Source organism: Marmota marmota, unplaced genomic scaffold (genome assembly GCF_001458135.2).
Source record: "Marmota marmota marmota unplaced genomic scaffold, marMar, whole genome shotgun sequence".
Taxonomy (NCBI): Eukaryota; Metazoa; Chordata; class Mammalia; order Rodentia; family Sciuridae; genus Marmota; species Marmota marmota.
This window is the reverse complement of record NW_026000205.1, coordinates 8,986,326-8,998,489: the sequence shown is the minus strand read 5'-3', so window position 1 is coordinate 8,998,489 and position 12,164 is coordinate 8,986,326. Positions and strand designations below refer to the sequence as shown.

The following is a 12,164-nucleotide window of genomic DNA, read 5'->3' as shown; positions in this document are numbered from 1 at the left end:
GCTCATGTCCATCGATGTCAAGTACCAGATCTGGAAGTTCGGTGTCATCTTCACGGACAACGTGAGGAGGGGCCGTGGGGGGGAGGGGCCAGCAGGGTGGGGCGGTGGAGGGGGGTTCCAGTCCTGTGTCCCCACCCTCAGGGTGACTCTTGAGTCCCTGTGATCCTAAGGTACTTTCTCAGCCCTGAGCTTCCTCAGGGTGCGCTTGGAACCCAGACCCTGCCTTCTGCAGAGGTTCCCCGCTGCCCCCGAGGTCCCCAGCTCAGAGGCCCCCAGCCCTCCACACACCTGCTCCCCAGGGAGGGCACCCCAGTCCCTCAGCGCCTGCAGGCTCCCTGACCCCAGGCGCCCTATGCCCGCAGTCTTTCCTGTACCTGGGCTGGTACATGGTGATGTCCCTCCTGGGCCACTACAACAACTTCTTCTTTGCCGCTCACCTCCTGGACATCGCCATGGGAGTCAAGACGCTGCGCACCATCCTCTCCTCCGTCACCCACAACGGGAAGCAGGTGTGGTGGAGAGGACCTGGGGAGACAAGGGTGGCAGTGTAGTGGGGTGGAGCAGTGGGGATGGGGCAGCTGGGGACCAGCAGGAGCAGGGAGGGCGGGCCGTGCCTAGGGGGCAGTGAGGCCTGTGGGCTGAGCCTCCCCTGCCTGCCCCCAGCTGGTGATGACCGTGGGCCTCCTAGCGGTGGTGGTCTACCTGTACACCGTGGTGGCCTTCAACTTCTTCCGCAAGTTCTACAACAAGAGTGAGGACGAGGACGAGCCCGACATGAAGTGTGACGATATGATGACGGTGAGCCCCCCCAGCCCCCCCTCCGCCCCGCAGATCACTGGCCTCTGTTTTCCTGTCTGTAAAGGGGGTTATTAACAGCAGCTGCCTGCTGGGCTGGTGACAGCTCAGACGGCTGATATGTCTAAGGGGCCAGACCCACGGTTAGTGCTCCCCAGATATGGTTTTGATATTATTTGAGAAGTAAAACTCTGTGTTACTGGGCTGGGGGTGCAGCTCAGGGGCAGAGAGCTTGCCTCGCATGTGGGAGGCGCTGGGCTCCATCCCCAGCACCACCAAGGGAAAAAACGCTTTGAATAGTGCCTGACATGCATTAAGATTACGTAGATGTTAGTCACTATCAACCTGTAATTAAAAACACCAGCATGCCCAAGATTGTGGTGGCACACACCTGTAATCCCAGCAACTAGGGAGGCTGAGGCAGGAGGACTGCAAGTTTGAGGCCAGCCTCGGCAACTTAGTGAGGCCCTAAGCAACTTAGTGAGACCCTGTCTCAAAATAAAAAATAAAAAGGGCTGGGAGTGTGACTCCATGGTTAAGTGCTCCTAAATAAAAGTACCAGTGTGCAGATAGTTATATTTTTTCTTCTATTCTAATAACAGTGATCGTAACCCAAATTGGCTTTAACCTACTAGAGGCAGGGACACAATTAAAAGACTCATTTCAGGGCATTATCTCAGGAAATGACCTGTAAATCCAGCTCCTCGGCCTGACATTTGAGGCCCTGTCAGACTGGCCCTCCCACCCACAGCCTTGTTCCCATCAGTCAGTGATTTTAGCTCTTACTTAAGCCTCATTATGGCTTACAAAGGCGGGGGCGAGGGGGTAAATCCTGAGTCTACTCTGTGTAAGTCTAACCACAATCCCTCTTGCTTTTTACTTTCTGGCTGCCTGTTCCTCTTTCAGGTCTCTAAGACCATATGTTTCCTCCTGACTCAGGCCCTTTGCACTTGATCTCTCTCAGTGCCCCCATCCCAGGCACAACATGCACATCCCTTCACATGACCCCTCACCTTTCAACTCAAATGCTATCTCCTCCAGGAAGCCCTCCCTGACCGCTGCTGGGGCCTGGGCCTGCAGTGCCCATGTGACCAGACTCTGCTTTATTGATCATCTCTCTCCTGCTGCTGCTCCCTGCTGTTGCCCAGAGCAGATCCACATCTCAGCCCACCAAACCTCTTTCAGTTCCCCATGGGAATAAGATTTTATTTATTTTTGGTAGTGCTGGGGATGGAACCCAGGGCCTTGCACACGGAGGGCTACGTGCTCTTCTCCTGAGCTGCACCCTCCGTCTGCAAGATTGAGCCTTTCCTCCCCGATGGTGATGTTGCGCCTGTGGTTTTCTTGCCTGGAACCCTCTTTCCCACCAGCCACGCACCTCACACCTCCTTCTGGTTCCACTCACACGAGTCCCCCTTCCAGGAAGCCTCACTGATCACCTAGAAGGGGTCAGGAGCTCAGCGAGCTCTTGAGGCTTCCTGTCCTTCTCCAGCTCACACTGATCACATGGCTGCCTCCCCCAGCCTGGCCTCGGCCTGTTCCTGTCTATCATAGCCCTGACCGTTTCTGGGCTGTCACTGATGCAGTATCTATGCGCCCTGAGAGGACTAGGCTCTAGGCTGTCACTATCACTGCTGGTGTCCAGCCCTGCCTAGCCCAGGGCCTTGGCTGGTACTCAGTGAATGGCCACTGCACAGTGGAGTGAGTGACCACATGCCCCCCATCCCCAGTGCTACCTGTTTCACATGTATGTGGGTGTCCGGGCTGGCGGAGGCATTGGGGATGAGATTGAGGACCCAGCGGGTGATGAATACGAGCTCTACCGGGTGGTATTCGACATTACCTTCTTCTTCTTCGTCATCATCATCCTGCTGGCCATCATCCAAGGTCAGTGCTGGCTGAGGTGGTGGGTGGGAGTGGACACTCAATGTCCAGAGTGGGGCCAGCTCCATGGCTAAAAGAATGCAGACCACGAGCCAGTCTCCATGGATTCCTGTTTCAGGTCTGCTTCTCTCTACTATGAAACTCTGGGCAAGTGGCCTCAGTTTCTCTATCTGCCAAATGGGGGTATTAATGGTGCTTAACTTCATCAGGTTGCATGAGAATTAAGTCCATACCTTTTAAGTGTTTTGTAGTAAGTGCTTAATAAACACCAAGTTTTATTCTTCTTAGCAAGTAGTGTGAGACTGGGGAGATAGGGGGTAGAAGGCGCGGCCCAAAGGTAGGTAGCTGGGACTAGGAGGAGTCCGAACTGGGTCTGAGTCTGCCTGACCTGCGTTCTGCCTCCCCAGGTCTGATTATCGATGCCTTTGGTGAGCTCCGAGACCAGCAAGAGCAAGTCAAGGAGGATATGGAGGTGGGTCATTTCTAGGAGTTTCCCAGAGGGATTATGCGATGCTGGGTGGCCAAATGGGCCTCAACTCTGCTGTCTTTCACCACCTACAGACCAAGTGCTTCATCTGCGGAATAGGCAGCGACTACTTTGACACTACACCTCACGGATTTGAGACCCACACGCTGGAGGAGCACAACCTGGCCAATTACATGTGAGCACAGGCCGCTGGCCAATCGGGAGGGCGGGGGCGTGGCCAGTGGCCCAGGGGTGGCTACTGAGTGGGGCGGGTTACGGAAGGGGGTGTGGCGTCCACGTGGGTGGGGCTCCCAGCCAGCCAATCAGAAGGTAAGAGCGGTTCTGGCCTGTGTCCTCCCTCCCTCAGGTTTTTCCTGATGTATCTGATAAACAAGGATGAAACTGAACACACGGGTCAGGTAAGGGGGCGCTAATGAACGACAATGGGCCGGGACGTTATCATATCAGGCCAATGAAAGGTGACAGTAGAAAGCTTAAGTCAATATCAAGACGTGACCAAAGGACTCTTCTCCTCCCCCAACCCAGGAGTCCTATGTCTGGAAGATGTACCAGGAGAGATGCTGGGATTTCTTCCCGGCCGGCGACTGTTTCCGCAAGCAGTACGAGGACCAGCTCAGCTGAGGCGGCCCCCACCTCCCTACCTCAAGTGCCTTACTCTCACCGAAAGCCCCCAGCCCCTGCCCTCAAGGAAGTTGAGGGCGAGGTGACCTTGCACTGGAGAAATAAAATCTGTGCTATACCCCCTGGCATCACTGTTGGTTGTTGAAATTGGGGGGGAGAGAACACCCAGAAATTCTGCCTCCCCCCCAGAAAAACAAGATGACCGCATAGGCTAAAGTCACATTTATTAGAAGATGAGGCTATGACATGACCACTAGTGTGTACTTTGGAGAGATGGATGCAGGGACCCGTTCCTAAAAGACCCTGTAGGGTCATTCCTGGATGTAGAGGTTGCTGGGGGCAGTGGGGTCGTCCGCTGGTCTCGTCTCCACCACCACAGGCCTGGGAAGGGAGAAGCAGGTCATCTGTTCATTCACAAGATAAGTTAATAGGGACGTGCCATCCAATGCTGGGGAGAACAATGACCACACTGACGTGGTCCCTACGGTTGTGGAGCCTGCCATCTAAGGGAGGGCAACAGAAATCAATGATCACATGGGTGCAAAGAAGCAGGGGGTGCATGGCAGAGAGACTCACCCCAAGAGGACAGGTAAGGTTCCCCAAAGAATGTACAGGGGAGCCTGAGGCGGTTCAGGAAGGAATGTGGTAAAAGAACAAGAAAGTAAGTTTGGGGCCAGATGCAGTAGTGCCCGCCTGTAATCCCAGCAGCTCCAGAGGCTGAGGCAGGACGATCGCAAGTTCAAAGCCAGCCTCTGCAACTTACTGAGATCCTGCCTCTAAATAAAATATAAAAAGGGCTTGGCGGGGCTGGGGTTGGGGCTCAGCAGTAAAGTGCTCACCTAGCACGTGTGAGGCCCTGGGTTTGATCCTCAGCAGCACAAAAAAATAAATAAAGGTATTGTCTCCAATTACAACTAAAATATAATTTAAAAAAAAAAGGGCTGGGGATGTGCTCAGTGGTTATGTGTCCCTGGGTTCAATCCCTTGTACCCCCATCTCCCCCACACACACAAAAAAGAGTGTTCTGGGCAGAGAGAACAGATGTGCAAAACCTCTGATGAGGAGAGGCTGGGTGTGGCTGGACTTGTGTGTTGAGGCCAGTACTGAGTGTTTCCCTTGAAGCTTCGAGAGGATTTGAAGCAGAGAGAGAGTGAGATGGTCAGACCTAGATTGTTAAAAGGCCCCCCCAACACGTCTAAAGGGCACAGGGAACATGTTATGAGAACTATATCTCAGTAACGCTGTTAAAAACAGATATCTCTATAACCATATCCAGTCAACCTTGTGTAGTCACTATCTTTTTTTTTTAATATTTTTTTAGTTGTAGATGGACACAATACTTTTATTTTATTTATTTATTTATTTTTACGTGGTGCTCAAACCCAGCGCCTCACACGTGTTAGACACGTGCTCTATCATTGAGCCCTAGCCCCAGACCCCTGCAATCATTATCTTAAGGTAAATTCTGAACTATGTAACCATTGAAAGGATTGATAATTAAAATTCCTTTATCTAAAAAAAAAAAAAAAAAATGGAGCCCCTTACAGAGCCTCCCATTGGCTAAATCCGAGACTATTTGTGCCTCAAGATAAAAAATTATAATAGATTACAAGATGAATAGAGTGAAATAGAAATCCATGAGATGATGCTGATATTAATAAATAAAAAGGCGCCAGGTGTGGTGGTGTGCACCTGCAACCCCACTGACTTGGAGGTTGAGGCCTCAGTAACTTAGCAAGGCCCTAAGCAATTTAGTGAGACCCTGTCTCAAAATAAAAGTAGATATAGTTCAATGATAAAGAGCACCCTGGGGCTAATCCCCATCACTAACTAAATAAATAAGAATAAAGAGAGGAAGGGGACTGGGGCTGTGCTCCCTGGTGGAGTGTGCGCCTTATATGTGAGGGGCCCTGGGTTCAGTCCTCAGGATCAAAGGGGGAAAAAATGGATAAAACAAAAATGATGTGTTTTTTTTTTAAAGTTACTCTTTGGGGAATCTGAGTGAAAGGGATTCAGGAATTTTTTTTGTATTATTTTTCCAACTTCTTGCAAATTTAAATTTATGTCAAAATAAAAAATTAAAATAATTATTTCAATGGCTTAAAAGTTAAAATAAAAATACAAAATGAAAATTCCCCCTGACTGCTGTGCAGGGAGTAAACTGTGGGAAAAGGGATGGAAGCAGGAAGACATGACTGTCCAGGTCAAAGTTATGGGTGGCTTGTAATCCCGAGGCTCAGGAGGCTGAGGCAGGAGGATTGCAAGTTCAAGGCCAGCCTCAGCAAGAATCAAGGCACTAAGCAACTCAGTGAGACCCTGTCTCTAAGTAAAATACAAAATGGGGCTGGGGATGTGGCTAGTAGTCGAGCGCCCCTGAGTTCAATCCCCCATGTGTCCCCCACAAAAAGGTATGGGTGGCTGTGACACCTCAGGAAGCCCTCTCCACATCAGAAGCTCCCTCTCTGGACCTTCTGTCCCCCTCCCCACCACTGTACCTGGGGGAGCCAAGCAGACGGAAGGTGAGGGTTGGGTCTCTCAGCTCCTGCAGCAGCTGGGGAGAAAATGAGTGTGTCAGTGACAGAAGATCCCTCCCCACTCCCCACCAACACGTCTCCCTTAAGGAGAACAAGGAGAGGTTTCTGTGTCTGCCATCAGATCCAACACCATGTACCAGCCGTGTGACTTCCGGCAAGTTACTTAACGTTTCTGTGCCTCAGATTACTAACCTGCAAAATCTTAGTACCTATCTGATTGGTTATTGTAAAGATTAAACAAAACATTAAAATGCAAGGGTAGAATCTGATACCGTGTTCTATGAGATAAACCCCACTTCCCCTCCATTTTCCAAAGGAGGACAGTGGGGCACAGGACAGTGAAGTCATGTGTCTAAGGTCACTCAGCTGGTTCCAGTGCAGGTTTCTGGTCCATGCTCTTGGCCCCCACCTTACAGTCAGGGCTTAGAGGCTCAGAAAGAAGGAAACTCCCTTGCACAGCATCACATGATAAGACTGGGCTTGGGGAGACCGTGGGGCAGAGAAGGGGCTCCGTCTGCACTGAAACTGGAGGAAGGTTCCATCCAAGACGCCAAGCCCATGTTTAAATGTCATTGATGACCGTGACCGAGGCAGGCCGATTGGCGTGGAGGGGAGGAGCTTACCTGGTCGGAACCTGGAGCCCACACCTGGACTCCGTGCTTCCAGAAGGCCTGCAGCCTGCCCCCGACCATAGCTGGAGAGAAGCAGCAGCGGTTACCCCTGGGACTCACTCAAGCCTCATCCCCGCCCCCAGGACCCCACCTCTGCACATACCCACGGCCTCCACCGGTTCCGTCATGGGGATCTCAGATGTGCGAAGTCCCCGGACTGGGGCCCCCTCTGGCGTCACCAGCTTCAGGGAGCCTGGCCAAGTAGAACGAGGGTGTTAAGAACCGAGGGCTTCGCTGATGAGCAGGCAATAAATTCAGTGTGAAAAGCCAAGAAGGAAGTGGGGGTGGGGAGCCGTGGGGCGCGGCCCGGAGGGGCTCAGGGTTTCTGAGAGACGCGGTCCTGGACAGGGAAACAGGGAGGGCCGGGCAGGGGCTCTTACCATCCATCAACACCATCACCATGTCTTCCTTTACCTGGGTCACCTGCACTGCTCCCTTGTGCTCTAGAGGACGGGAGTTAAGAAACAACTCCACCCGGTTCTCTGTTCTCCCACATGGTTCCCATAGACCAGGGTCTCACTAGGCAGTGCTCAGGTCCCCTGCAAGTAGGCCAGGCCCCGCCCACCACCCAAGCCCCATCCTGAAAATCTCACCATTTAAATAAAACCCGCTGTCCCACTCCTGGGTCAGTACTGCCTCAAGATAAGCCCGCCCACGCCCGCTCAGCCCCGCCCACTCGGCCCCGCCCACTCACCGGTGCTCATCTCGCCCAGCCAGCAGGACAGTGCACCGAAGCGTACGGTGTGGAAGAGCACTGACTTAGCGGGCCGGCCCGGGCTCACGCCGATGCACACGGCCGGCAGGTCGGAGCCTGGCGAGGTCAGCAGCGCGAACACTGGCAGAGGCGTGGGCAGTGGAAACAGCACCTGCTGCTGGCCGCAGGGCAGGGACGGGATCAGTGGGAGCAGGGAGTGGCTTGCGAGGGACCTGGCCTTGCTATAAGGCTAGGGAACTTTTTTTTTTTTTTTGTTTTTTTTTTTTTTTTTTGTCGCACTGGGGACTGAACTCAGGGGCGCTCAACCATTGAGCCACAGCCTCTGCCCTTCCTATTTTGTTTTAATTTTGAGACCGTCTCGCTAAGTCTGGCCAATTTACTCAAACTAGCCTCGAACTTGCTATCCTCCTTTCCCAGCCTCCGGAGTCGCTGGATTACAGGCGTGCACCACAGCGCCTGCGCAGGCCTAGGACTTCTGAAGTATATCCTGGGCCCACAGTCTTGAGAGGTGCTATCTGGAAATTTCAAGGTGTCAGAGGCCTCAGAGGGTTTGGGGCCTCCTCAGAAAACGAGGGGTGTGGCTTCAGAGTGTGTGTGGCTTTGATTGAAACCTGGATATAGGCAGGGACCCCCAAGGTACAGGGCCTCAAGGACAGTAAAAACCTATCTTCTTAGATATTCAAAGAAAGGAACAGGTCCTGAATGAGATCTTCTTAGAAATCTGGGGCTGGGCACAGAGTCTGAGAAATCCTTGGGGCCAGGTGTGAAGGGCGGAGTTTAAGAATCAAGAAGCCCTGTGAAGTGCGAGTGGTAGGCGAGGCCTCTACGGAGGCGGGGCTTCAGGGAGCTCTACAACTAAGCAACTAGGGTGGAAGGCCCTAGTCACTGCCTGTCCAGAGTCCACAGTACTCGGAATCCCAAGTCCCTTACCCGGACCAGCAGGAACTTGTTCATGGGCTGGTACCACTGGAGCAGGACTACGGAGGTCTCCAGCGCCCCGCACAGGAATGGGCCCCCGGAGCTCGCACCCTCGGCTGTGGGGGTGGGCAAGGATGGGTCAGGGTCAATTCCCTCTCCTCCCTGCTCTCCTCCCGCTAGGCCCAAAGCACGAACTCTGCAGCCTTCCAGAGAGGATGCAGCCCAAGCCCCGTCCCCGGCATGCCCCGCCTCCCCGGCACGCCCCGCCTCCCCGGCACGCCCCTTGGGTTCTGGCTCACCCACACAGCACGCCCGGCAGCCCTTGGTGTCCTGGATCTTGGTGGAGACCATGTTTCTCCTGGAAGAGGAGGTAGGTGTGAACGGGTGGGAACAACAGGGGGAGGGGAAATCACAGGGCCTGGGGTGTCGTTTGGGGGCTGTTACCTTCCCAGTAGCCGGTGGGGGCTAATGTGAGCGATGGGGCTTCCTGCTCTGGTCTCTTTCCGTTCCAAAAGGCCCAGGATGCTATGAGAATACAGGTGGGGGGTCTTTCCTGCAGTGTGTATGTATGTGGGGGGAAGCAGTTATAGGACCCCGCTACCACCTCTTCTCCCCCATCGCTTCACGGGGACCCAGACCTTTGTCTGAAACTCCCACAACTGCAAATCGAGAGTGCTTTTCATTCATTCCTTTCTCATTCGATACATTTTTTTAAAAAAATATTTAATTATTTATTTATTTGGTGGACACAACATCTTTGTTTGTATGTGGTGCTGAGGATCGAACCCGGGCCGCACGCATGCCAGGCGAGCGCGCTACCGCTTGAGCCACATCCCCAGCCCCTCGATACATTTTAAAGGCCTAGAGTTGGCCAGGTGCTGTACTTGGCTCCGGTAAAAAGTACTGAATATGTTCCCTACCCTCATAGTACTTGTGGCCACGTTAGAAATTAAACTGTGAACACTTAACCAGTAAGATGGAGTTACACATATTAAAGTTTAAGAAAAAAAAATCTAGAAATTCTAAAGTCTGTTATAACAGATGTGACATTACGTGGCTCATGGATTCTATTTGACTTGGTGTTTCTCTCAAAACTAGCAATTCTTTTACACAAAATATTTACAAATCAATGACACAGATTTTTAAAAATCTATAACTTGCTCGTTTTATTTTAATAAAGTCAGAATAACTTCTGATGGCCATTTGAATATTGAAGCTATTTAAACACTAATTTATTGTAGAAATTACCTCAAGACTGACTTGAGGCCTAGCGTCAGCTCTGTTTTACACACGAGGAAACAGGCTCTTGCCTTATGTCCAAGGTGGAAAACTGGGTGGGATTTGAAGCCATGGCTCAGTTCAAGGGCAGCCTAAATTTTCTTAAGCTCTGCTCATCTACCTCCCAACCCCCTGACCCTTGGCCCTTAATTTCTGAACCCGCCTCTCCCCACAACCCACAGACAGACCTGAGAGGGACATGAGGACATTGTTGATGGAGTATAACCAGGTGGTCCGGCTAGGAAAGAGCTGCAGAGGATGGGGAGATGGCTCCTGTAACACCCTAGCGCCCCCCACCCCCAGCCCTGTCCAACCCTTGGGGCCGTCCCGTCCCTCACCATCTCCAGCGTGGCCTCCTGATCATTCCGGTTCAAGATGAAAATGCCTTCTTCAGCCCCGAGGAGCAGGTGCTGGTCTGGAAAGGACAGACAGGGAGGACACTGGGACCTATCTCGTCCTGGGGACCTCCCAGATCCCCGCCTGTCTGAACCCAAACACTGGCCTTGAGGCCGCAGCTCTAGCCCTTTATTCTCTCTCTCTCATCCCAGCCTTTGTTTCCCCCAATCTGAGTCCCTTAAGCCAGTCTCAGGGTCTCCTGAGAAAGTGAAAGTGACTTGCCACTTTCAGGTGGTTCTTCTCTGACATACAGAACCTGGCCCTGTCTCCTTAGTTCCTCCCCCAACCTTAGACCTGCCTCCCCAGATAGCCTGCCCCAGTTCTGACCTCCAGCTGCTAATCTGTCTTCACACTGATCTCCAAACTCTGACAACCTCAACTGCAACTTTATCTGCCCAGCATCACCCCCGAACTCTGACGCTATGCCTTTAACTTTGACCCTTGTCTCTACATCTTTGATCCCAAACTCTTCTTCTCTGTAGCTTTCTGATCTCTAAATCTCCTAACCACGAAATGCTGACCACAGTCTATCATGAACCTCCAGCTGACCTTCTGTACATCCATCTTGTCCCCCACACTCTATCCTTTCTGTGAGATTTGGGGACCCTGACCCCCAAACTCTAATTTTTCCAATTTTAACTCTTCAACTCCTCTCTCTTCTTCCCCTCTTGGATCCTCAAAGCCAAATACAATTGGGGTCTCCACTCCCTGCCACTCCCACCCCACCAAGACCCTCCCCTGTCCCTGCCCTTGAGCTGCCATTAAAACTCCTCCGCGGGCCCCCTCACCCCTTGGCTTCTCCACCCCACCCCAGGCCCTGCCGGACTCTAGGAAAGGCCCACCCTTGGTGGAGGGGTGTGTCCAGGCTGCTGTGCTGTGGATCCGGAGGGGACAGCCATTGAACAGCTTTACGAGAAGGGCACATCCCTGGGCAGGCCGTGGAGGGGCCGGCGGCAGATCCAGACAAAGCGAGCGGGGAACAGGAAGATGCCGTGGTTAAGACTCTGTCGCCAGAGTGCCAGGGATCAAACCCCACCTCTGCCTCTTCACCCCCATTCCCAGTCTGCTTTCCATGGTCTCAGATACCCACGGCCAACCATGGTCCAGAAATATGACATGGAAAATTCCAGGGATAAAGAAGAAATCACAAGTTTCATACAACTTTCACTACAGTGTAATGTTCAAGTTATCCTAGTCGATTATTATAGTTGTTAATCTCTTACTGTGTCTTAATTCATCAAACAAACATCATAATTATGTGTATATAAGAAAAATACATATGTGGGGTTTGATACTATAGTTTCTGGCATCCCGTGAGGGTCTTAGAACATAACCCCCATGGATAAGGGGCACTGCTATATAAACCACCTGGGCAAGCTACCTACCTGCCCTGTGCCTCAGTTTCCCCATCCGTGAATGGTCAATGATCTCTACCTTTGGGATATCTATTTATTATGTGTGTGTAAGTTGGAGTCTCCCTACGCGGTTGCCAGGGCTGGCCTCAAACTCACAAACTCCTGCTCCTCCTGCCCCACCCTCTGAATGGCTGGGACTGCATTGGCCTGTGATGACTGCCTGTCTCTCTGAAGGGTGATACTACGGAAAGACAAGGTATCAGCATTCGGCACAGAAGAAGAGAAGTGTTCAACAACACATGTCCCTCGTTATGATTATTAGTCGTCCCAACGCCCTCCCATACCGCCTGGGTGTCCCGGCCCCCTCCCAAGGCACACAGCTGGCCTCACCTTTCTCTTCATCTTTTCCTTTTTAGGGGGCAGCAGTGGGGGCTGGTCAGGCTCCCGGGAAGCTGGGTTCCAGAGTGAGGGCTCTGAGAGGGGGTGGGAGGAAATTAGCCCCCAGGACCC

General features: G+C 52.4%; 2 protein-coding genes across 2 annotated transcripts in view; one reads left to right on the top strand and one right to left on the bottom strand.

Annotated features, from left to right (window-relative positions):
- Ryr1 (ryanodine receptor 1) overlaps positions 1–3,915 on the top strand; it is a 107,632-nt gene extending 103,717 nt beyond the window's left edge. Inside the window, 8 exon segments of the mRNA XM_048791254.1 lie at positions 1–61; positions 363–509; positions 664–798; positions 2,526–2,682; positions 3,087–3,151; positions 3,241–3,341; positions 3,513–3,564; positions 3,692–3,915. Of these exon segments, the coding sequence (XP_048647211.1) occupies positions 1–61; positions 363–509; positions 664–798; positions 2,526–2,682; positions 3,087–3,151; positions 3,241–3,341; positions 3,513–3,564; positions 3,692–3,787 (814 nt within the window). The 3' untranslated portion in view covers positions 3,788–3,915.
- Positions 3,916–3,994: 79 nt separating this feature from the next.
- The window catches only part of Map4k1 (mitogen-activated protein kinase kinase kinase kinase 1), a 15,657-nt gene continuing 7,487 nt past the window's right edge, over positions 3,995–12,164 (bottom strand). The window contains exons 9-21 of the mRNA XM_048791252.1: positions 12,045–12,146; positions 11,142–11,226; positions 10,242–10,318; positions 10,092–10,152; positions 9,070–9,178; positions 8,925–8,983; positions 8,638–8,741; positions 7,687–7,861; positions 7,373–7,435; positions 7,096–7,185; positions 6,945–7,015; positions 6,283–6,338; positions 3,995–4,168 (exon numbers count right to left, since the gene is read on the bottom strand). Of these exons, the coding sequence (XP_048647209.1) occupies positions 4,099–4,168; positions 6,283–6,338; positions 6,945–7,015; positions 7,096–7,185; positions 7,373–7,435; positions 7,687–7,861; positions 8,638–8,741; positions 8,925–8,983; positions 9,070–9,178; positions 10,092–10,152; positions 10,242–10,318; positions 11,142–11,226; positions 12,045–12,146 (1,122 nt within the window). The 3' untranslated portion in view covers positions 3,995–4,098. The remainder of the gene's footprint in view (positions 4,169–6,282; positions 6,339–6,944; positions 7,016–7,095; positions 7,186–7,372; positions 7,436–7,686; positions 7,862–8,637; positions 8,742–8,924; positions 8,984–9,069; positions 9,179–10,091; positions 10,153–10,241; positions 10,319–11,141; positions 11,227–12,044; positions 12,147–12,164) is intronic.